Source organism: Pecten maximus, chromosome 12 (assembly GCF_902652985.1).
Source record: "Pecten maximus chromosome 12, xPecMax1.1, whole genome shotgun sequence".
Lineage (NCBI taxonomy): Eukaryota > Metazoa > Mollusca > Bivalvia > Pectinida > Pectinidae > Pecten > Pecten maximus.
Genome location: NC_047026.1, coordinates 35,041,050 through 35,068,278, shown reverse-complemented (window position 1 = coordinate 35,068,278; position 27,229 = coordinate 35,041,050). Strand labels below are relative to the sequence as shown.

General features: G+C 34.7%; 1 protein-coding gene across 1 annotated transcript; it reads left to right on the top strand.

Moving 5' to 3' along the window:
- Nucleotides 1-828: 828 nt before the first annotated feature.
- LOC117340026 (lactoperoxidase-like) lies at nucleotides 829-24,934 on the top strand. Its single transcript, XM_033901775.1, has 13 exons — nucleotides 829-924; nucleotides 16,547-16,748; nucleotides 17,753-17,879; nucleotides 18,420-18,634; nucleotides 19,715-19,894; nucleotides 20,243-20,291; nucleotides 20,939-21,045; nucleotides 21,250-21,351; nucleotides 21,681-21,773; nucleotides 22,415-23,132; nucleotides 23,368-23,537; nucleotides 24,028-24,130; nucleotides 24,686-24,934. The coding sequence occupies exons 2-13, from the start codon at nucleotides 16,547-16,549 to the stop codon at nucleotides 24,909-24,911; spliced, it is 2,292 nt and encodes a 763-aa protein (XP_033757666.1). The 5' UTR covers nucleotides 829-924; the 3' UTR covers nucleotides 24,912-24,934.
- Nucleotides 24,935-27,229: the final 2,295 nt, after the last annotated feature.

The following is a 27,229-nucleotide window of genomic DNA, read 5'->3' as shown; positions in this document are numbered from 1 at the left end:
TCATACTGTTTATAGGTTCATTTAACGTTCATTGTTATGATCCATTATACTGTTTATAGGTTTATTTAACGTTCATTGTTAGGGTCCATCATACTGTTTATAGGTTTATTTACCGTTCATTGTTATGATCCATCATACTGTTTATAGGTTTATTTACCGTTCATTGTTATGATCCATCATACTGTTTATAGGTTTAGTTACCGTTCATTGTTAGGGTCCATCATACTGTTTATAGGTTCATTTAACGTTCATTGTTATGATCCATTATACTGTTTATAGGTTTATTTAACGTTCATTGTTATGATCTATCATACTGTTTATAGGTTTATTTACTGTTCATTGTTTAATCCATTATACTTTTATCTTTATACTACTAATTGTTATGATCGATCATACATTTCATATGTTTATTTCTTAATTGCTCATTTTTATTATTCATTTTACTTTTTGTAGTTTTATTTCTTTACTTGTCATTGTTATGACACATCACACTCTTTATAGGTTTATAAGCCGTTACCTCTGTAGAATACCCGTCTGGGGAACACTAGCTCTAAATCGATATATTTGGCTCTCTTGATGTACCCATAATCTTTACAAATCGACCTTAGTATGACATGAAATTGAGTAATGTTATTTTACATATAAAACCAAGTTAACGTCGTTACCTAAATGTAGACTCTCTTTAATCGGAGGGAGGTAAAAGGAAAGGACGCGCAAATTAAAAGCTAAATGTATATATCTAATGGTAAGGTATTAACTCGTCACCCAAGCGTAACAGAGTACAGTATATATAAACCATACATAGCATTGACTGGCTGACAAGTGTGCTGATAGGTAAGATGTAGGATATCAAAACCATATTTTACCTACCTGAGAAATTGGCTATCGTGGAATAGGAGCACAAACTAGTATCCAACTTCAAAGGTAGGTATACAGTTAAGTGAGTATGTCTAAAATATCAGTATCTTATTATTTGAACAAGTTTTAATCAAATTGTCATTGTTTTATTGTCAGAACTTTATCTGGTGAGGCTGATTGAATGAACATACTGATGAGAGGTATTTTTTTACATAACGTTTATTGAAAAACTGCATGAAAGTTTCTTAAACGATTTTTTTGTAGGCAAGAAATCTGAAGGTAATTATTGTCGGCACAATAATAAAAGGTTGGCGGAAAACAATCATCACTTTGTAAGATATTTTTTAATTATTTTGTTCAAACTGAGAATCGTTTTCCTGTTTTTAATATTAGACATATTCTTTTTATCATATAACTTGTTTAAAGATTTAGGTAGCTTAAGCTAACGTATTAGATAACGCAAGCGAAAAACAAAACTACGAATAAATATCAATATACATGTACATATGTATATATCATTATATTCTCGGTGGTCACAGTCGTATGTTAAAATCGACCACTACTTTGATGCTCTCATTACCTGGATTAGACCTATATTTTCATACCGGGTTTGTAGATAAAACAGAAGACGATTCTTACATTTTGTCAATTTTTTTGTGTAAGTCCTGCCTCTGATTTTCCCCATGATTAATTTATTGTAAATGCAGATGCATCTATTTTCGTGTTGGGATTAGCACACAATTAACAAAATGCCACGACCTATTTTCTTTATTCGTTCTTTATAAGGTAATTCTAAAAATGTCATGACTTATAAAAATTCGTACTGTATCAGCATCTATTTAATGTTCATATGTATATAGATTTATAATTTCATAATATTTCATTATTCATACTTATAATTGAAAAGCTAGAACTTCCAAAATCACAATATGCTATATAGATATATGCTCATTACTACCAGTAGGAAAGAACTAATATATGCTATGGCTGTTGTTCAATTTCTTTTCTTAAAATCATAGAATCTACGATATTTACGTAAACAATATATGTCTAATTTTATGGAAAACGACACTCAAGTTTGATAAATTAATAAACCAAAACACTTTCAATTCTATTTTTTAACTATTGATTTTTTTTTAAATGACCGACACTCTTAAACTGTCTATAATGTGTGGTAATAACCGACACTTGCCTACTTTAACTAAAGAAAAGAATGGAAATTAACCCTGGATGGCACGGGTGACCTCCCCAGGTGATAAAAAAAAAAAAAAAAAAAACATGGGCTAATCAAATGTCCTGAAGTTTCACTGCCAAATCATGTTGGCTTTTCACATTTAATCTACTTTAATCTTTACCTTATAGTCACACGCTGACTCTGTAAGTTCAAGATGATATCGTAACCTCACCTATTTTCCCTTTACCTTCGCGGAAACAACCCGTACGTCGATCGACTTTTGGCGTTTGAAGTGTAGCTTACATGTAGGTTGCCGTTCCGCCATTCTTCAAAACAAACCAGATTGCGCATACGTGCATAACATATTTCAGCGGTTCATTTGCATTAAAAGAGTGGAGCGCCCTATAAGAGAATCCCCGAAATATGCGAGTAATTTTCCGGTTTTAGTAGCAATTATGAAGAACTACGGTATTGATTCTCACAATCTATCATCATTAGAATATACTTTCATTTAACATATTTTTGTGACTTTTTCAAAATTTGTATGTTATTAAAACATAGACGCGTTAGGCTATTGAATAATTGATTAAATAAAATCCATTACACCCCATTTCGAAGTGGGTGCCTAAGCTATGATATCGATATTTTTCATTTACTTATAATGAACTATAGCCTGAAACTAATATTATACATTTTCCGATTATCTAAATCATTTAATCACTCCGACATGACATATCACTCATGAAAAATGTTCAATCAAGGTTACGTCTCTTAATTAACATAGTAATAGATGGATATATCACGGAATCCTAATTAAAATTCATCAAGAATATTTGAGCCATTAAACTCTCCCGATCAGTCAATGTCACAATCATCTTACGTAATAATGGACGTAGGTGAGGTTTGTTTCGTTTACAGACTGATCTGTTTAAACTATATGTATACATGTAGATGTATTGGGAAATATGTTTATTTTGGATTGTTTCATCAATCAAGCTGTGGTTTTCGGGATCATCATTCCACAAAATCATTAAAACACTGTGAAAAGCGAATTGACTGAGCACCCCTTTATTTGATTCCGAGATGTCGATGTACATGGTATGAGCTATTCCTTCCGAATGTTAGCGTTTGCTGTGAACAACTTCCATCGTGAATTGAAAATTGTAGCGTACAGTGTAATTATAAAAAGGCAGTTTGCATTTCTCTTTTCTTCACAGTTTTGCCATTACTTTTGATGTGTACTCAGCTTTGGCTCATTGACAGTTTGGCTTGGTCAATCTTAACAATCAAATAAGCTCTTTCAAAAGCAAAAGTTAGTAAAAATGTGATTTTTAGTGCTCCTACGTTTGCTATTGCTTTATCATAATATGTCTTATTTGGTGCTTAGGTTTTAGCTTTTGGTTTTTTGTTTTTGTTATTGTTTTTGTCTTTACATCAATTTTCCACACTCGACGTTTATAATTCAGTCGTGCTCTTTCAAAAGTACATACACACACACACACACACACACACACACACACACACACACACATATACATTAGGTATATATAGATATATTGTAATTAAATTCTCTTTATCTCCCTCAATCTGAACATCTTCTTTCATTCCCATTTACTCTCACGTTGTTATAATGACCGTGGTGTTAAACAAATAATTATTATTGTTACTTATATAATCACACACATACATATATATTGTAACTTGATTATCTCTCTCTCAATTTGAATATCTTTCATTCTCTTTCACTCTCACTTTGTTATTATGGCCGTGATGTTAAACAAAATCATTAGTAGTGTTACTTTAATTAATTACGTATAGGTATGGCTAGAGGTAGTCCGAGTGGTCGGGCCAATCCCTACCGACAAAACTTCCTCCAGCCATATCTATCACATAGTTATCAAATGTAAATGGTCCCTTAGATAAACAACCATTTAGCAATAAATAATTCGTTAAATAAATTAATACCACAAAATGCCTGATTGTTTGGGTTTATCGCTTCGGACCTTTATCCGCCATAACCTTTAAAATATCCATTTTTTCTTTCAAATAACGTTACCAGATAGAAAGTACATAAGTATACATATGTAGGTATGGCTAGAGGTAGTCTCAGTGGTTGGGCCAATCCCTACCGACAAAAAACTTCCTCCAGCCATATCTATCAAATACTTGAAAGTAATTGTTCCCCCTTATTTGTATTATGATATATTGTGTTCCAAAACTTCAACGTGTTATTCTAAAGTGTTAACTGCGTTATGATATTTTGCGCAATCTCAATAGACAATGGTTTCTTTTTCTTCGAATTAATATAAAAGCGCATATTCTCTAATAAAGAAGAACGAAACTTGTTACACGGTTCTTCCATTGTATAATTACGGCTCTTGTATTTTACGTCATTTCTGCTCTTCCAGATTAGCCACTTTACAGTAATGATGATTGTATTAAATATAATCAAGTCCTTATTGTTTCCATGGAAACCAATCATCATTACTTCCTCGGATATCTGATTTCTGTAATCTTGAATAACACAAACCACTAAATCACAACAAGCATTTATGATGTTTTTCACATGAGCACATCAATAGAATAGATGGTATATATTTTCTTCATACACTTTACAAAAATGACATTTCCCGTTTGATTCGCCGAACTTACGTATTTTAGATTCTGTGTATAAAATGTTATGGATACATTTCCATTGAAATTCTTTCATTTTCTTGGATGTTATTGTCAACCTGATATTATCCCAGATCAGGTCCCATTGAAATTGTTTCTGAAATTCAAATTCCCATTTATCTTGACAATTCGGTTTGTTTTCATTTAATTTCACCATCAAAGTTTTCAGTTTTATTTTTTCGAATGAAATTTTTCGAAAATTTTTGTCAATTAAATCACAGTTCACATCAATTCTAGGATATGTACACTGCACCGTTTGATTTTCATTTCTTCTTAATAGCTGTAAGATTTGTTTTGGGAACGCTTTTTTAATTCTAGAGAGTTCCGCTATACAGTTGCGCTTATCTATAAGTAAGTTATATATAATTCTATCTTCTTTGAAATCGTTTCTTTTGCAGTCCCAAACGTCGTTAACAGTGCATATTCCGCTTTTCGCAAACGAACAAAAAAATATCGGTTTTTTGTTAAACTGAAATAAATGGTTGCCAAAAAGGAACTGTTCAAGAGTTTAATTTTTACATGTTGGTCGGTTTAATCTTTGAAGTTCATACCATGCATCTATGATGGATTTATAAAATTTTGAAATATGTGACATATTTGTATTTCTTGTATCTGATAGTTTGCATAGAAAGAACGGGACTCTATATTTATCGTCAAATGTGCGTAACCAATGTTTTCCTATTGCATTCCATATAGCATTTTCACTTTTCATTATTTTATAGACGAGTTTAATTTTTCTGCTTAGTACATAAGATTTAATATCTATGATATCCATTCCTCCTTTACTTAAGTTCAATGACATAGACGCACGCTGGACCAGATCTTTCTTATCGTTCCATACAAATTTCCAAATCAATGAATCAATTTCTTTCATGTACTTTTCCGGGATGCCTCGAGTTTCTATTTCGTATCCTATAAGTGAAATTATCAAGGATTTTATTAATATCCGTTTACCATAAAACGTGAGATTTCTACTTTTCCAAACTTGAATACATGAAGCAATTTTTTTTATTTTACTTTTCCATATGGCGTCATCATCTACCATATACCCATGGTGGACTCCCAGAGTTTTCACACTAGTGCGGGACCAGTTGATAGTCCTAAAAATTGGTTCTTTATTTTTCCAATTACCCAAATATATACCAGTTGTTTTATTTAAATTAATTTTTGAACCCGAAGCCTTTTCATATCAATTAAGTTTATCGAAGGAATTCACAATTGATTGCTCGTCTTTATTAAAAAGTTGCGTGTCGTCCGCAAACATGCTAATTTTTGCCTCGTTTTGATTTGGAAGTTGTATTCCTTTAATGTTTTCATTCTTTCTGATTGAACATGCTAATGGTTCAGCTTGAATAATGTACAAAATCGGTGCGATAGGGCACCCTTGCCTCGCTGACCGGGAAACAGAGAAAAAATCAGAAATATAGCCATTTGTTTTTATACAAGTTTTTGCGTCTTTCAGAAGAATGGATATCCAGCATCTAAATTTCGCGCCAAAATTGAAACATTCTAGACAACTGTCTAACCACCCCCATTCAACCCTATCAAACGCTTTCTGTTGATCCAAGAATATTACTGAACCTTCCATATTTTCTTAATCGGTAAATTCAAACATATCTTGGATAAGTCTGTTTGCTTCAGAAATATTACGCCCAGGAATAAACCCCTTTTGATCCGGATGAATGATATCCCCTAAATATGTTTTTATTCTATTTGCCAAAACTTTAGCTATGATTTTATAATCAACATTTAATAATGTTAACGGTCTCCAATTACGTATTTCTTCTCTTTCACCAGTTTTATAGAGTAATGTTAAAATACCCTTAGTTTGAGACTTTAATAAATCAGCTGATTGGAAAATTTCTAATAAAACCGCTATAAAATCGTCTTTTATAATGTTCCAATAATATTGATAAAATTCAACAGCTATCCCGTCCTCACCTGGTGATTTATTTTTCTTCATTTGATATATACATTTTGTTATTTCTTCTTCGGTAATGTTTCTTTCCATAAAGGTTTTTTGCTCTTCTGTCAGTTTTTTTTCTACATTTCCTAGCAAAGTATCTGCGGCATCTCTGTCCCAACCTTCAGATGTAAACAGTTTTTTTATAAAATTTCTTTTGTTCTGATAAAATCGTATCGATTCCTTCTTTATAGTTACCATCATCAGCTTTTATTCTATACCACATCTTTTCACCAACTCTCTTTTTTTCTAAATTAAAAAAATAACGAGAACAAGTTTCATGTTCCTCAAACTCTTGAATTCTAGAGCGAATCCTATGCCCTTCTGCTTTTTCCGTGTAATATAACTTTATTTCTTTGGTTAATTTATCGAAGTCACTATTATTATCTTGATTATAAGATTTACTCAATTCATCAAGTTCCCTTTCTTTATTTTTGATGTCGTTCTCTTTCCAATTTATATTTTTTGAAACAAGAATAGTGAGTTCTTTTATCTTTATTTTTGCGATCTCCCACCAATTACCAACGTTTCTGAATTTATGTTTTTCTGATTTCCAGAATTCCCAAAATGTTTCAAACATTCTTTTGAAAATAACAGACTCTATTGCCGAAACGTTCATCTTCCAAATGCCAGGTCCCAATTCGACTTTGTCTAATTTAAGTGCTAAATCATGATCGCTAAAAATACACGGAACAATTTTTGCAGACATAATTTCATTAAATATTTCATGACTTGATAATATATAATCAATTCTAGATTGTGATTTACCATCTCCCTCCATTCTTTCCCCCAGATAAATTCATTTTCAGTTGTGCAATGGGTTTCTTGAATAGATACGATATTAAATTTCCGTTTTTTAAGCCAATAAAAAAAATCGCGGCTTTTTGTATTATCTCGTAGACTATTTATATTAATAGATACAATCGATAATGAAGTCATATTAGTTGTATAATAATCTAATAAACTGGTTTTACAAATATACTAACTAAACATCATTGATCAATGAGATGTGGTTGAGCTTCCACCATCAGGGGTACCAGCCTTGCTGATCGTATGTGCTTGTCGATCCGCTGATAGAGGCGTGGCCGATCTGTCGCTGTTGGTACGCTTCCGACTTCCGGTGGGAGTACCGACACAGATACTCGTATTGCCAGTGAGTTCACGATAACTTGAAGATTCCATGAAGTCTGACATAACGGGCCACATTCGTTTCGCTCCCTCCTCGTTGAAGTGGACACCCGCGGAGTCATTGGAATCATAAAGATCCTTTATTATTTGACCTTGCCGAATGAAAATATCAGGGATGTTCACATATATGAGGTTTTCACTTTTACTGCAAAGTTTCTCAGAAAACTTATTTACACTTTCTGATGTTTCATTTGAATGTTTTACTTTTTCATTCTTACCTTTCCTGGGGATAATGCCACACACACCTATCGCAGTAGACGGAAACGTATCTTGTACTTTCATTATAGCCGCGGACATGTTGCATATCACTTGTTCCGGGTCATTACGATGGCAAGCGACGTCGTTAGTGCCTAGGCACAGCGTAACATTTTTCACGGTGGTTTCTTCAGGCAGAAGTGTCATTGCCTTCTCAATAACAACATCTACATTCTCTAATGTGGAACCAGAAATAGATGCGTCAATTATGTCCTTGGACTTTATTTTAACCCGTTTGACATTAGACGCTCCGAGCACAATCGAAACTGACGGAGGATGATTGGTTTCATTGTCAACTTTCGTAATCGTGTCATTTTGTGACTCGCTACCTGAAACATGATTGGGAACTGTTTCAAGAGCATCCCTGCCTTCCTGTATTTCTGCAGCATATTCCCCAAATTCCGAAATCGGACAGTTCATACGAATGTGTCCCAGTTTGTTACAATTGTAACATTGAGGCTCGTTTCTATTCGGACAGTCTCGTGCGAGATGATCAGTGCTATTACATTTAAAGCAGTTCTTGTTTCGAATAGGTTTGGCAGTACATTTATAAGAAGGGTGGTCTTTTTCCCACAATGAACGCATTCGGTACGATTATTATCAGCGAAGATGCGTATCTCAAAGCGACCGATGCTGTTCCGGATGGGGATAGTGGGCACGCATCCTTCCACGCTTACATACCTCGTGCCATTTTCGATCTCCGTACCGCGTATCGTACCTCGGCGTATACTGCCGGACACCACTTGGCCATATCGGGACACAAACGTTGCCAGTACATCATCTTCCAGTTCGTACGGGGCATCTTTAATTGTAATATTTGTCACAGTTTTTTCGACCTCAAGAAGTTTCACCGATTTACCATTCAACTCCAGACCATTTATCAGGAGCTTTTGTTTGGCATCAGTATTTTTACACGAAACAACACAGTTTTTTTCAGTAATTTGAATAGCACTTACTTCATTATCAATCCTTAAACTTTTCAATTGTTCAACAACTTTTTCATGGGTCAATCCTTGAATAAATTTGTGATAGAAATGAACGGATAAATCTCGTTGAAGTTCAGCCATAATGTGTTACGACAGATTTGGGTAATATGTTGTGTACCTGGATGTAAGCACATGTACACTGTAGCGTACGCACGCACACTTTACCTTGTCGATCAGTCAATATATATACCTGTCGATACTTCCAATACCTGCGGTCACAGGTGAGTGAACACGCTTACAGGTGATACATGGACTATAATGGCCGAGATATGGGGCGAGTAAACTGATGAAGGTGGTACTAGCATGTCTTAATGGGATGTTGCCTTGTAAATTATACAGTCAATAAACACGATATAACGACTCGAGACGCTACAGTACTAACCTCACATAATATGAACAACGGTTGAAGGCATTAGTAGCCTAAATATACGTATAAACCGGAGCTCAAAATCTCACCAACCTTCTTCATTCAAGGGCAGATCACTCTCCTCAATGATGTGACGATATCTTATTGTTTATCCTTTATGGTATTCATTCATGTAACATATACGATAATTATACCTAAAAACCCTACTGGAAACAGGCCAGGAGCATTAAGGACTATCGGGAACCACATAACATACAATTAGCTGTGTTGACCTCCCATAGCCTTATATGATAAAAGCCGAGTCAGACAGGGAACAGAAATAGATTGATTGTCCTTAAGCCAGGTTGCAAATGACCTCTCTTCTGGAGTTTTGATAAATGTCTTGTTATGGCATATGACAGCGCGTTATAACAATATTTTGTAAAGTTCTATTTAATAATGCAAAGCAAAAACAATATCATAAGTAAGTAATACCTATTTAAATCAAATTATGTCTGAATCTAGTTTACCTATGTTTCTATTGGTGCATTGATGTATGTGAACCAAGCGTCGGTTGTTGAATCGGGAAATGAAGTCTGGAAAAAACTGATTACACAAGAGGGACTATGTTTATTTACAATGAAGGACAATATCTATAAAGAGCCAATGAGTCATGATAATAACCTAATGGACAGCTCAATCCAGAGCCAATAAGTCTCTACAGTAGTATGATGAACAGCTCAATCCAGAGCCAATAAGTCTCTACAGTAGTATGATGAACAGCTCAATCCAGAGCCAATAAGTCTCTACAGTAGTATGATGAACAGCTCAATCCAGAGCCAATAAGTATCTACAGTAGTATGATGGACAGCTCAATCCAGAGCCAATAAGTCTCTACAGTAGTATGATGAACAGCTCAATCCCGATTAAACTCCCGTCATGTGAGCTACAATAATTAGTTAATACCAATAGTAAACTCCATCACTCACATACTCCCCTAAGGTTTAATCTAAGTACAGAGTAATAATGAAAAATAATGACATAAAAAAATAGATACGACTAAAGTATATCATCACGTAATAAACTACTAGATTGTCTTTTAAAACGAAATAATAGTGTGCGGCTCAATAATATACATAAAATACCATAAACTCACACACTACTCAAACTTACACTCCAAGGCTTCCATACATTTTCCTACCACGCGCGAACACACCACGTTTAAAGCTATGACAATGGAATTGAGCTTCAATAGTTCTATAACTGTGTGAAATCCACGATATCTACCGACAAAATTCATATACAGCAATCAAATATATTCATACAGTAAATACATGATACTGATACATTCAAAATGTATGAGATCTAGCATAAAATAATAAAAATACAACTTATTACTTACCTAACCTAAACGAAAAACATTGGTAATGATGGTGTTTTTTGTTTTGTTTTTTGTTTTGTTGTTGTTTTTAGTTATCATTCCATTTTCTATTGATTGATTGATTAAGGAATAAACTTCAGTTTTTTTTTTTTACATCTATATCAATTTCGTCACGTGTTAACGCATCCTTTGCTAGGTTATCTGCTTTTTCGTTACCTGGGATATCTACATGTGATGGAATATATGCATATTCTAATGTGATACCCGGATCTTTTAGATGTTTTAATGAACATGATATGGAATTTAAGGTGACATGTCTGGCACTTTTTCTGGTTTTCATAGACTAAGACTGCTGACCTCTTAGGATATACCTAGTTTGGTCAATTATTATCAGGGGAGAAAACTCCTAGCACTACTCTATAGGCTTTTTGTATTTAAGAACCATCAGTATAGTACTTAGTGAAGTGTTGATACCTATCTTCTATGATTGCTATCTATTTGGCTCCTACTGAGCTAAATTTCTGTCGTTTTCAAAAGCTGACACAATATATAGTATTTACACTTTTTCTACCGGTATGTGTTGCACGAATCACTCTTTAGGATACCCGTCTGTTGGCCCTTATGTCTAAATTAATCACCTTGGCTTACGTGAAGTACTCATATTTGTTTTTAAATCGAGCTTAGCATAAGATGCAGTTAATCGATGTTATTTGTTTGTTTGTTTGTTTGTATTTTAACGCTCTCTAAGTCCAGGGAGGTAATAAAACAAAGGACAAGCAGTATCAATCTTGAACTGAACGTATGTATCCAATGGTAACGTATTAACTTGTCATCCAAGCGTATCAGAGTGTATATAAACCATACAGCGCATTGACTGGCTGACACGTATCCTGATAGGTATTATTTTACCTACTCGAGAAATTGCCTATCATGGAATAAGAGCGCATACTTGTATCAAATGTCAAGGGTAGGTATACAGCTTAATATGTATGATCCTGATAACGGATATTCTCTAAATATCAATATTTATCAGTTTGAGCATGTTTAAATGAAACTTTTTGTTGTGAACCGTTATAACTAAAAGACATTAATCGGGTTAGGTATATTGAATGAACACACTGACGAGAAATACTTTTAACTTATGCAAATTTTATTCTTTCATATTCTGATATTTTTTTCGGATTATGTTTTATATTGCCTATATTAGCCAGGAACTACAATAAAGGCATATGATTTGATATGTATCCTAAGGGTAAATTGATATAACTGCAGAATGGGCGATGGAAACAAAAAACAAAAAAAAACATGAAAGTTTCTTTTGCAATTGTTTTATGTTAAAAATTTGTTATTACTTACTGTTGGCACAATAATAATAGGTTTGCAGAAAACAATCGTCAATATCTCTTTACTGTCGATTATGAGAGTGAAAACAAAACAAGATAAGGTAGCTTTCAATTCATTTATTCCAATTAAGAGTCGTTTTCCTCACTTAAGGCATAGACATATTTATCATATAACATTTTAATGTTGATAATATTCCGTTACAAATAGAAATTAAGTGCAACACGTAGTGGAAGCATGTTAATTTGTTAACTGCATTTAAATCACGTCAGCTGAAAAAAATGTTATATATACGTAAACAGGGTCTAGTAAATAATAACGACCGTATGGTCCAACAGAGGTACTGGATCCTAACAAACAGTCGCGTTATCAAGATACAAGTAGATTACAAACGATCACATACAGACAAAGTACATATTTATATATCATGAAATTCTCGGTTTTCATAGTCGATATGTTGAGCTATCAGACAACAGGAAAATGCTTAAATCGCACCCTAATGTGTTGCTCTCATTTTAAGAACATGACGCGGATGAAACTTATAAATTATCACACAGTTTTTTCAGTGGTTGCCATGAGAACAATTTTCTCATCGTGAGTTCATAGATGAGATCGAGGGGTCACTACAGGTATCCATGATATCTCATCCACGAGCGACTGATGACGGAAAACATTGTTCTCGTAACAACCACTTCAAAAACAAAGTCAATTTCAAATTGTAAGCAATAACATTGTCGACTTATACAAGTTTCCACAGCAACGACTATTTAAAAGCGTTTTTTATGAGGAGCCAAATACAAAAATATGTATTTTCGGTTGGACTTAGGTCATGACTCTGTGCTGGTCATTGTAACACAGTAGACTGTTATCGGTCTTCCAAGTTTCACATAATCGCAACTTGTGACAGGGAGCATTGTCTTCCTGAAATAGGTAAGGTTAGTCACCGAAATTTTCACAATCACATTCAATATTTTTTTTTTTTCAAAATCCGCAATATACTTCTCAGAGTTCATGTTTCCATCGACAAATGCAAGTGTTCCTTGTCCATCATCAGTAATACAGCCCCAACACATTACTCCCATGGTGATCTGTGGATAAACACTCATATAGCCGAGTCATTCTGGTCTTCTTTTTTCGGCGGCGGCTTTTCTCCACACTTTAATTTCGCCTCCGGGTTTCAAAATCACTACCATTTCAACAGAAAAGATCACTCTTTTTTTGTAGTCGTCCAAAGTTTTGATGCGATGAGCCTAACACCACGCAAGATACTTTTTTTCTGATAATCTCCCTGATTCCAATACGTTTACTTCCTGTGCAACGTTAAAACCCGAATTCATGTAAATTTCTCTGAACTGTTTTCCTGGATGCCTTTTGGGGGGCATGTTTATAAAAGTGTTTTGTGATATCACTAACTTTTGAAGTTTTCTTTGATAGCGATCTGTCAAACTTTTCTTCCTCCCTTTCTTTTGCGATTTTCACTTTAACCATACCTCTTATTTCTCTGGATGACTTTTCATACTGACCTGTTTGTTCCGAGTATTTCACTTATTTCGCTTGTTTCAAAGAAATGGCTCTCGGCCTTTCGGATGCGTTTCTTCGGGTGTCTTTAAAATATTCACATCAGCGACAGACGACACTATTTCGTTTCCAATATGGTGACGTTATTGCACAGGGTGTAATATGGTATGCATGAGAAAAATTTCCGATGGTACTACGTTCATCAGAAACGCTTGCGATATTTGAAGCAAAGGAAACTAGCGCACAACCATTTTGCTTGGCACAGTGCTGTATAAATATATGGGACAATATGATTATTTGGAATTGTGGCTGTGGCTTCGGGGCTTAGCATTCCACAAGAGGATTACAACTATTCACTGTGGATAGCGAATTCACTCAGCAGGCCTTAGTAAAATCCGATATGTCCATGTATGAACTATCCTCCGAATATTAGCATGGTAGTGAGATTATGAAAATCGATTGGCCTACGGTCATTACCAGGCAACTGCCCACGGGGTTTCGAACTCGCAACCCATATGTTGAGAGCTAGTGGTAAAGTGTCGAGTTACCCTAACCACTCGACCACCGCGGCCCCTGTATGAGACGCCAAGAAACAGTAAGTTAGTTTCGCTGACCCCTTGTAACCTTATTGGTAAAAGCCGAGTTATACAGGGAACAGAGATCGATTGATATTAACCAGGTTACAAATAACCTCTCTTCTGCAGTTTCGTTAAATGCCTGGTGATGACATATGACAGCGCGTTATAACATTATACCATTATACCACTATTTTTTAAAGTGAAATAAATGCTGAAAGAGTGGTTCATTATTGTTTCTCTGTATATAATGTCGCAGTCTTCGGTATCATTTCAGACAAATAAAAAAAATGATCATATCTAACTATTGTAACGTTCGAAATGTACCGTTATTTGAAGACTGATGGATATAAGTAATACAATTCAAATGAAGAGAAGGTTGCACGACTAGGAATTTGGGTTGGTTTTGTGTTGTGTAACGTCCTATTAATAGCTAAGGTCAATTAAGAGCGGTTTACCATGTGTGCGACGTGCACGCTTGTGATGAGTGCATATGTGTGTTTGGCAAGGTTGTGGTATGTATGTGTTAAGTCTCCTTGTGATAGTCCGGAACTTTTACCGATTTATAGTGCTACTTCACTGAAGAATACTGCCAGACATCCAGCAGGACACCCTATCCGATCACATTATACTGACAACTTGCAAACAAGTCGTCCCACTCCCAAAATGCTGAGTAATAAGCTTGAGTAGCAAGTACCATTTTCAAAGATTTTAGTATTTCTCGGCCAGGTGATAGAACCAATAGCCTTCCTCACAAAGGGAGAGGCTCAATCAACAGGGGGGAAATGTGTCACGATAAATGATAAGGTCACAAAATTAGACGCCTCTTACGATCATTGATTAGGGCAGCGGGTACAATTCGTACATCCTTCCTGCAGACCAGGCACGACCAGGAAATAAAATATCCCAGCGACGGTACATACATGATAGATAATGATATGTTTTACTTTAAATAAGATGAACAATAATATATCTTCTTAAGGTGCAAATCTGTCATTTGAATATGTTTTATGTTCAATATGTTTAGCTGTTAAGTGAGGATAGATATATCATAAAACGATTGTCTGCTGCAACATATGTGCATAACGTATTGTTTAATTAAGAAACACAGCGAAAGCAATATTATAAGTTATTGGTATTCAACTCGAACAATGTCTGAGTTCCATTAAGCTATGCTTATTTCGTGTATTTATGCAAAGCATGCACCATACATGTACATCTGGTACGTGGCATAAATCAAATACTATCACGTTCAAATAATGCATCCAATGTTGTGTAAAATATTCTCTTTTCAGCAAACTAGATTAGTTTTATACAGAATTCACGAGATGACATATTTATGTGGCAAACCGTTTTAACAAATAACCTATTTCTTCTGAAAGTTAAATAAACTTTTAAATAACCCTTTAAACTAAACGTCAAGATCCTTCCGTTTATAATGATAGCTGACATCCGTTGTGACGCTACTTGCATGGTGTAGCATCACCATTTCTACGCACATTTCTTGGGACGTTCATGATGGCGAGACATGTTTGGCCACAACTTACCGTTTGTTAGTGTTTTCTTATATTAGTGAAAGAAGTCAAACTTGGGTCAGTTCCGTGGAAAGGTTTTACCGGGGTAAGATTTTCTTATCTTTGTCTGCTTGTTTACCTGTGTGCATACTATTTGAGGAAGATTTAAAACGTAGTGAAGATCTTCAAAATCGGTGATTTGGTAACTGTTTGGTCCAATAAACAATCAAAATCGTAAGGTGTAAAGCGTCTGCTGCAGCCTTATTACAACAGTTATCCGCCGTCCACATGTTGTTGTTAACATACGTTTGGATTTGGTTCACACTACGATTGGAAAACAGGGTAAAAGAAAAATGATCCCCATGGGGGTGAAAAATCTATTACTCTCGTGTGAACTCTCGATGATCTCTCGGGACTCACTTTGCATTTCATTACTATGCCTTGCTGGGTTCTGACAATAGCGTCCTATCATTACAAAATGTTAGCTCATATGATAAGGTTTAACTCGGAGCAACAAAACAAAATTATATTGAATTTGGATTATGATCGTTTTCCTTAACCAATAAGGTAAAACAAATATAGCACATCCAGCATTTGGATTTTATATTTTTCGAATTGCTAACATTAGTTATTTCATGGCAGTGTAGTCGCATCCAATATGTCTAAATAATCTTTCATAGTAATCAATGTTTGGTGCCACAGAGCTACACTTTTCAAACGGTCAGATGTATTTTACACATTAACAAATATATTATTCTTTTTTTTCGATTGAAGATGACGTCCATAGCAAGAACGAGTCTTTTGAGTCTGATGCTAGTTCTGTGTCTTGTCAATGTCCCAATCCATACGACAAATCTGGGACATGTGCGTTTCACCAACTACGCTGCTCTACCTAATATGGTAGCGCGCTCAATAAATATGGCGGTCATGGACCTCGGGAAAATGAAACAACTGGAGAGGCAGCACCACATTACAGGTATGTTACGTATTAGAGTAACATAAGAGAACATGTTTTTGTTCATAACCTAAAGCAGAAGACAAAATGAAAACAAATGCAATATGAAACACTATAAAGTAGATAAGGGTGTCGTGTCTTAAATAATAAACATTATGTTTGTGCATAATTTTAATATTCCACAGAAATGATCAAGCCCAGCGTAGGACAATTTTTCTAGTGATTACTTATTATAATACGATAGCCTAGTATTGGGTTATGCCAAAGTACATGCAAACGTATCTCTTTGACTGGCTTAAGTGTTGATTACTATGACTGCACATTTTTCATACGGCGTCCTCAATTTATGTTGTTGTTTCATATCATCATAAATTTATTATGTAATCACTATTGTCATCAGATGCAGCGTGTTTCAAAGTCGAGATTTAGGTCATGTTGCTGAGCTATACTTTAGGAATTATAAGTCACCAACTTCAATGAAAGAATCATTACAAAATTTTAACAACGGATATTGTTTGCCTCCTGGCATGGCCGGAGGAAGCTGCGGAGAGCAACTAATTTATGTCTTTGCTTAGTGGTTTTTGATAGCCTCATAATTCCCCAGACTTCGATCCACAGGATGTTTTCTTTTGTGCTGATATCTCACGTCGCCCTCTATCGGAACTAATGTAAACAGTAAGGGGACGTGTAAAGACGTAGTTTTAGGGACAGGATTGAACTTAAATATGAAATATCAAACACAGTTTGTAGCAGGGAAACCGACAAATTGATGACGACGTCCAATTTCTGTGTTCCTATTTAATAAGTAGCGCCATTGTAGATTCTTCCTTTTAGTCTCTGTCTTTCTCGTTTTTAATCACGTGCCTACTCATTAAAAGCCGGCACGTGTTTTGAGACATATTTCACACTGTAATTAATGTAGAGGTATTGCATTCTGTCAAATTGAAAAAAAAAGTGTTGTTTTTCTTAAACATTTATTTGCGTTCCTAATTTTCAATGGCATCTCTGTTCTTATTTTTTTTCAGGAAATAATAGGATGATGCATAGCTACCATATGGCACACGCAGGCCTCTTTAACGACGCCACAGCTGTCGCGGCATTGAATGACAAAAGTTACATCACTGGCAGAGCGACTAAGGAACTGGCCCGTTTGTAAGACATTTCGCTGTTACCATTATCGATATGTTCGTAAATGAACAAAATCAGATTTTTTTTATAGAGATGTTTTATACATTGCTCTTTAGCCTGGTTTTTGTACGTTATTATGCTGCAGCCTATAACAGTTAAGCAAACTATCGTTACGAACTGTATATAAGCCATTGTATAAGACATGTACCCCTCCTATAGAATACAGCTGTGTAGGTTTTACTGCTATAGTCACTGTCTAAAGCTGTAACATCACAATTTATACAACTGGTCATCTTGGCCTTCTTATCCTGGTAGAACAGGACTAGACTTTGAACAGTAACACAAATGAATACCTTATAACATGATATCAAGTTTAATCCCCACACAATGTGGATGACATATTAAGGAAAATGTTATATATTCAACATTATTATTCGTTAAGTCTGAAAAATATTCACAAATAGATTGTATTGACTCTCTACTATTACTGTCATCATTCAGGTCAATTTTTATGTTATGAATTATGATTACATGTAATATATTTTATAACTTACCATTCGACAGAACAAATACTCCATATCATCTTCTTCAAACTGATCCGAATGTGGTTTTGGAATGGCGGAGGCAGATTGCTCCGCATTGTAACATGCCGCTATTGCGATGTAACCTCAATTACGCTTATCGCACGGCCGATGGTACGTGTAACAACCTACACAATCCCACTTGGGGAGCCGCCATGAGACCACACCTACGCTACCTACCGGCGGCGTACGAGGATGGTATGTACAATATGACTCAATTTTTTAGTAATAGTGTATTAGTTTCTACGTTAACATGAATCATTTCTCGCAAGTGTCGATATATTGTACCATTTTATTTAATATGTACTTATACTCTACGCAAATAAATATCCAATCTTAGCAACCATTTAAAAACACATTTTGTTAATTGGCATATTGCAGCATATTTAGTATTATACAGGATGCTAATTGGTGACTTTCATTATGTTTAAAGTTCAGAAAAGTTTTATATATTAATGGCATATATAAACGGCAGTATCTGTATTGAGTGTGCAATATAGCATATGTGTATGTATGATATGGTGGTCTAATATCAAACATAACTAATTGTGTTGATGAATGTATACCATGAAACAGGAAACGTACTCGGAACTAATCAATTGATTTCATTAACTCGTCCTTATGAAATTAATTATAGAAAATTTAATTTCTGCACAAAACATAAATTGATCTCATCAATTCTTCTTAACGAAACCATTTATATAGAATTTACTTTCAGCAGTACAAATAAATTTAAATACTTTCTGTAGTTGAAATTAATTCAACTCATCAACTTGACCTCATGAAAGCAATTATTTAAAATTTAAGTACAAAGAAATTAATCTCATCCACTCGTTTTCACGATTCCAATTATATAAAATTCACTTTCTGCAGTAAAAAACAATATATCTCATCAACTCGTCTTTACGAAGCTAACAATTACACCTTGTAACAATTATATGTTTCCAGACTGACATGTATTAGATCATTAAAAAGAGTATCTTATATACACATATAGTTGATACACATACCCAATGGTTAGACACTTTTAAGTATCATGATGATCGCAGAATTAATATTATACTATGCAAACTTAGGAATTTTGCTAGTAATCTCGATAATAATCTTCTTAATCATCTTAATGAAATTTCAGTCTGCCTGTGTAGTTTTCAAAATGAAGATCGTTATCATTATTTTTTGCACTGTACCCTTTTAACTAACACAAGACGACCTTTCTTGCACGGATTCTTCACGTTGATTGTGACGACACATGTTGTACTTTCGGTGCTATGACAACAGGTATAAACATCCCACGACAACTGAGCGTGACTGGCGGATACCTACACAGCCCCAGAGTTATCAGTAATGTCCTTCACAGTACTGGTACAAGTGACCTGGACGAAGGGGGTCGCTCTGTACTGATGATGTCCTGGGGCACATTAATTGTTTTTGACCTCATAAAAACTCCCGTGTCAACAGGTGAGTAACCTGACATCAAAGGGAGTCTGATAAGGTCTGATATTTATTGATTGTCTATGTTTGTATTTTATATATGACTTTACGTCAAATATATACTTTCATTAACATATGTAAGTAAACTAACGATTTATCATTTCATAGTTTTCAACAACGATGGCACAATAATTAGAATATATATGACACATTGATTGATACTATAAGAAGCACTGTTCTTTTTTTCAAACACTGAATCACTTTTGTGTAGTTGTGAGAGGCATTTTCGTGTTTGCTATTGATTTCTTTATAACTTTCCTTTTTTCTTAACTAAACATAAAAGCAAGATTTTATTCCTTTGAAACATTTTTGCAGGCCCTAACAATACTGACATCACGTGCTGTCCTTCTGCTGGAACTACACCGTATGTATCACCTTCATTTTTATTGTGAATAGATTGCCGAAATGTCCGTGTATTGTAAATTCAGTGCAAAGAATAATTGGCATCTCGAAAATAAAACAATAGATACTAAAACGATGACCCAAACGTATAAATTGAAGAAAAAAATGATGTAGTTTTATATTGTTTAACCACCTATCAACAGTTAAGGTAATTTAAAGACTTCTTCCTCTGTGTACGAGATGCATGCGTATTGTGTATGTGTGTTTTTTGGCGAATGCGATAAGTTGGTGTTTGTCTCCTTGTGATAGCGCGGAACTAGTGCCAACTTTATAATGCCGCCTGAATAAAGCATACAGCTGAGGAAATACAGCAGAGAACCTCGCTAGGTCATATTTAACTGACAATGGGCATACCATGCGTCCTAGTCCCAAAATCGTTAACGTTGAGCAGGATCAGTAACTAAACACATATAGTCTATGGTATGCTCCGACAAAAGGAGAAGAACTCATAGCCTTCCTCACAGGGGGAACGGTCAACTGAAGCCAAAAGGTGAGGCAGTGTCAAGAGAGACATTAGGAAGATGAAAGTAAACTGTACACTTCCATTGGTAACAGTCAGTTTATATTAAATGGTATTGAATTGTCTTTATTGTATACACATTCAAACAGTGGTTCGTGTTTTCCCATCGAGATACCAAGAGGCGACCCCCGATTCACTTCCAACTGTATGAATTTTGTGAGATCTGCAATGGCACCAAGTCCATTATGTGACATGGGTAAGCTGTTTAGAACCTGTATATTGGGACAGTTTACTGTTTAGTTTTCTTGCTGCATTAGTAAAAGGTCTACTTAATACACGTGTAATACTGTAGAACTTCGGATCCATTAAAAGTTTTAATTGCAAAAAAAGGTGATATTTAAACATTTCTGTAAAGAAATATGATGTTAAATAAACATTTGAAAGTTTCTCCTTTTTCCAGGCGTTCGAAATCAAATCAATGAACACACTTCATACATAGACGCTTCTATGGTTTACGGGTCTAGTCAACAAACCCAGAACCGACTAAGAGCGGGTCACGGAGGTAAATTGTGAGATACAAGACAGCTTTGGAATAGTTTAAGGATTTTATGTGTGTTTTTTTAACCGAGCCTTCCTCATATTTAGAAGGAAATGAATGCACATGTTACCACATAACTTTAAAAAACAAACATTCCTCGTACCATCATTTCATCATCCTAATATATTTCTCCATCTTTGGGTCTATTCACATGTAATGGCGTCACAATACTTGTACATGTATGAATGGTAACCTTTTTATAATATATTTTGATATCTACGCCTTCAACAAATCTCTTTTATATATGTACTAATGAGATAAATATAGCTAACATACCTCAACTATTGCTATAGGATTTCTTAAGATGGGCCCAAATGGATTCCTCCCACCAGCAGATGATAGCACGTGCACGTTGTCAGCGCCTGGGGAATTCTGTTTTGATGCCGGTAATTTATCATAACACAGTTAACCCTGTCTTAAATGACACCTCTATATAAAGGACACTTGTCTATAAAGGACAGACTTATCATACCCACTCCTTCCACTTTGTTTTATAATTAACCTCTCTATTAAGGACACCTGTCTATAAATGACACTTTTGATCTGTCCTTTTGGTGTCCTTACAGACATGTTTGACCGTACATTATTTACTCTTTGGTTATAACAACTAATTCAATAAATTGTCTTTACTTAACGTTATATATAGTTAAATGTTGTGCCTTTTGGACTTTACATATCTAATTGAAACATTTTATGATAAGCATACATAACTTTTAGCGATTTTGTCATAACGGATTCTTCACCTCTTTATACCATGACAATGTTAAACTTCATGTTATTTTGAGATCTGTCAAGAATGGTCACCAATTGTCGTGCTTTGATTCAGTGTTGAATTCTACCACCGTTAAATCTTTATCATTCATTTAGCACTGATGATTTTATTGATACTAGCCTGGTTATGTTTATTTTGTTAAGGTTAGGTATACCCTGCTGTCTTGTTTATATCTTATATAGGCTAGGTATACCCTCTTGTCCTGTTTACATGTTTTATATATCGGAACTGACATTATTGTGCTCTTTTGTTTAGGGGACTCAAAGAATACTCTATTACCATCACTGGCCGCCCTCTACACCGTTTTAGTCAGAGAACATAACAGAATAGCTAAACAGGTTCAAATCTATAATCCTTCCTGGTCTGATGAGAAAGTGTTCCAAGAAACTCGAAAAATCGTGTCCGCTATCATTCAGCACATTAACTATAATGAATATTTACCACACGTTATCAGCGATGCGGACATGCAAGTACATGGCTTGTACTCCACGCCCAAAGGTCACCACACAGTGTACAACCCAAATGTTAATCCTACCATAGCAAATGTATTCGGAGCTGCAGCTTTCAGGTCTGGACATTCCTCGGTCCCTAACACCCAGGGAATAAAGGACCCACAGACTCACCAATCAATTGAAGTAAAAACAGAATCCACTTACTTTAGACCTGCATTGCTGTTTGCTGGCAATGGAAGAGGAGCTGACTGGCTAAACTTCTGGCAGCTGAACTCCAAACAAGCGAGACAAGATAGATTTTTACAAGATGCATTAAGAAATGAATTATTGGTGAATGAAATGGGCGTTGGCTTAGACTTGGCTGCGGTGAACATTCAAAGAGGGCGTGACCATGGGTTACCTTCGTACAATGCCTGGAGAAAATGGTGTGGATTACAGCCTGCTCATCATTTCGGTGTTAACACGTTGGGACTCATACACCACGATGCACCGGCAGCCATTCTTTTGTCCAAAGTTTACAAGTATGTACATAATTTCAGTTGATTTTGAGTTTTAGTTGGACATGTTAAAAAACATTTATATTTAATTCCGTACATTTTCACTTAAAAAGACAATTCAATTAGAGTCACAATACAAATATTTTCATAGACACTTCTTTAGGGCAGAAAATTAGAATATGAGTTTACTTGTAAAGAGGCATTTTAATATCAAAACTAATTTTCAATTTTGACTTCTAATTTCCATCTTTCATTTTAGACACCCTGATGATATTGACCTGTTCACAGGAGCTTTGTCTGAACGCAAAATCAGAGGAACTTATATTGGGCCTACTTTCTCTTGTATCATTGCGAAACAGTTCCAGTTATTAAAACAGGGAGACAGGTTCTGGTACGAGAATGACATCCCAAATATTGGTTTAACAGCAGGTACATGTAAAGGCTTTGATATTGGGTAGTGTTTAGTCTACAATACACTTATGTTATAAATTGACCTGTTTGTCTATCCGTCCATCCAACCAGAAAATTATAGTTCCCAATATTTCCATGATATGTCAATTCCCTGTGACAGAAACTTTAAAAATTTCCTGGTAGACGATTTTGTCAAGCAGTATCAATCAGTTAATTTAATTAATAATTGTGATCATGGTCATTTGTCAGTCTATGACTTGTCCTCATCTAACAGCATGATAAGGTTAGTACTTTCGTGCAAAATATTACCTATTCCATAGACGTGGAAAGGGGAGGGGAAAGGGACAAAAACGTTTATTGACATCAATGTAAGGCCATAACATTTTTTAATTATCATTTTCGATTAACGGTAAAATCAGAAAAAATAAGCTTTATAAATAAGACAGCTATTTGAAATAAAATCAAATTTTATCTTTGAATAACTTTCTCTATTTATTGCTATTTTCAGCTCAACTAAATGAAATTAAGAAGGTACGACTTTCTCAAATTATGTGCCGGAACATTGGAATTTCACAAATTCAGCTTAATGCATTCCGAGTGCCATCTTTACAGTAAGTATGGACTAAAATTGCATTGTTGATAAGAAATATTGAGAAAATTATTAAATATATATCTCTACAGAAAAAAAAATGGTTATTTTGTTAAGGTTAGGTTCCCTGATTACTTTGAATATTTTATGGTTATCGGTTATGGCTTTATAAATGAATCCTACTTATTTTATACAATTACGATCAAACATTTACACTTGTCTCTATTACCGCGGTCTATGCAGTAATATCACATTATCTGTCTGTATGTAAATAAACGGCACAGGGGACTAGAATGTTGGCATTAGAGAGGGCAGGTTTATTGCGTTTCGGCCGACTATATATTAATATACCAGTCTGACCTGTGTTGTGATATTTTTGTTTTCGCTATGATCACATCGGAAAAACATTTCATGATAATATGACATCTGATTATTGATGTAAAAAAGGGAATAGAAAATATGCTTTTTGACACATGTGCCGAACATGATTTTTGAGATGGTGTCAAAGTGTTTGAGTTTGACTCGATAATAAATGATAAGGTAGATGTTATACAATTTTCATCTTGTTTCCTCGTAGTAACCCACTGGTTAGATGTGATACTCTGCCTACAATTGACTTGCGTCACTGGATTGGGAGTCCAAGAACACACTTGCAGTCATTTCGTTTGAATACAGGATTTCTTTTGAACCGTTCTCCTACAGTGCCAAACAACCCAGTGACTCTCTGGAGCGTATCTTCACGTCCATACCAAACAATATGGCGTTCACTATTAACCTACCACAATATAAATCCATCCTGTTGAATAAAATTATTTTTATGGAATGAGTTGGTGATCCGTCCATTTTGTGTGTACATGTATGTCTGTGTCGGTGATAGAGGGCGATATCAGTTTTAATGACCAGGATATGATATACTGTGTAATACAGGTCTACATCCAATCTAGATAAAATTATACTTTAATGCAAGAACTACTGATGAACTTTCATACATTTTTTTTTTAAGTTAGGATAAAAAAGTGAATATGATAAATCATAAAATGCTGTCCATTGTGTGGGTCTGTGTCGGTGATAGAGGGCGATATCAGTTTTAATGACCAGGATATGATATGCGATGTAATGCAGATCGATCTGATTCTAATCTAGATCAATGCATACTTTATTACCAGTACTGATGAACTCTTATACAGTTTTTTAAAAATTATATAAAAAGTGTATATAATGAATCATGGAATGCTGCGTTAACTCTATATAAAGAATAGATATGTTATATATTGTGGATAACTATATTAGTTTGATGTTGTATAGAACTACCTCTCTACTCCATAGTTATTACTAACTTAACCGGCATTAGTTCCACACATGGTAAGAAAAGGCATATCAGACATTCTGAAAACAGATGCTAAATGGTTGGCATGCTAACACGACCAACTACCAGTATATAAATGTATAAAAAAAAAATATATAAAAAAAAATAACCGGAAAAAAAACCCAGAAAAAATCGCAATAAAAGAAACTTTTGTTGTCTTAACTGTCTGATTTGAAGATTTGAAAATGAAAATGTCCTCTCGGTGTGTTGATTCCAGTTAATAGTTTGCGTGTTTCTTTGGTTTAACTCGATGGTTGACAAAACCTGACAAAATGATATGAATTTTCATATCTTTCTGCTCCATGGTACCGTTTAATATGGTACAGAAGGATATGAATATCCATATAATTTTGTCAGGTGTTTTCGGCCATCGGTATTTGGAATCACCCATAAACACAGTGATATGCGTTTTTTATGGAAAAATATATAATAACCGTGTGTTTTGGCATGTGATATACAGATGTACCAGGTCGATGTTAGGTGTGACTACCATATAAATGCCGACATTACCTTTCTTCTCGCATGGATCACGGGTTCGTTGGAGTTTACCTACGTTTTTGGCAAGAAGTAATATAAACAACGACAGTTTTTGCTACAACTCACGTCAGCCCATAGGAAAAGTTTAATGTAAAAAAACCCTAATTGAATTGTTATAATTCATAAAAGTTCAATAATCGCCTACAAATTACAGCTTTTCCTATTTCTGATAATCAGAAGTTTAAGAATCCCCCCCCCCCCCCCCCCCCCCCCCAAAAAAAGTACATAAGGACCTATTAAAAAAGTAAAGCGCATAGTGTTAGCATGATATTTTTTTTTAAAAACGTTTAAACTTAATTGAAAACATTGCTAATCTACCCATCCATCAAATAACTTAATATTTTTTTCATCGGTTGTTTCATTCCAAATTGCTGATCTCAGGACTCCAGGGACCAAATGGTTGGACACATAGTGCATTTTCAGATTTTATTAACTTCATCATGAGACCTGAGACCAAGAGTCTTAATTTGATTAGAAGATATTTTTTTATTTCAACAAATTTTATTGACATGATGTTAATATCAATTGGATCGAATAACAGGCAAGCCTATATAAATTCTTTCCATGGTGGATTGAGTGATCGAATATAATTATAATCTTTTAAATTAATTGGTCTAAATATTTTTAAATGAAATACATAATATAAACAAAGGAATTAAGGGAAGTAACTATTTTTCAAAACAAGATAAACACAGAATATGTTACATAAAGCACTTGCACACACACATACACACTTTAATATCAATATAAACAAATATAACAGTGATTCAGTTCCGAAGGAAATAAATAAACAATTGTAGACATCAAAGTTAATTAATATAGAGACAGTAACAGGTGGCTAGACCAAAAGTCCATGTGCCTATATTGCACAGGTCATCACCACCTGAGCTGTATAGGAATTTTCTATGCATATAATTTATGTAATTTTAATAATACTGTAGTTAATGACTTTATTCACACACTTAGAAGATATAAATTCATCCCCAGTACTTAGGAATAATGCTAATCACCAGGGTCAAAGACCGATCCAATATACGTATCTCCATTTCATTGATTAACAGTATTCAAAAATATGAAGTACATGTACATGTATGTCTTGCATAAAATGTAAAAGGAAAAATTACACACGGACAAATTAAAATATACACAAATCTAAGCATGGTATTTCAAATACATAAAGTCATGACGGAATGCCCTCACTCACTCCGGGTAATAAAC

Excerpts from the sequence above, each read along its gene's own strand:
- LOC117340026 (XM_033901775.1), top strand. The coding sequence starts at position 16,547 with ATGACGTCCATAGCAAGAACGAGTCTTTTGAGTCTGATGCTAGTTCTG. Across the intron at positions 17,880-18,419 it reads ACTAAGGAACTGGCCCGTTT|AACAAATACTCCATATCATC; the intron begins GTAAGACATTTC and ends ACCATTCGACAG. Across the intron at positions 24,131-24,685 it reads TTCCGAGTGCCATCTTTACA|TAACCCACTGGTTAGATGTG; the intron begins GTAAGTATGGAC and ends GTTTCCTCGTAG.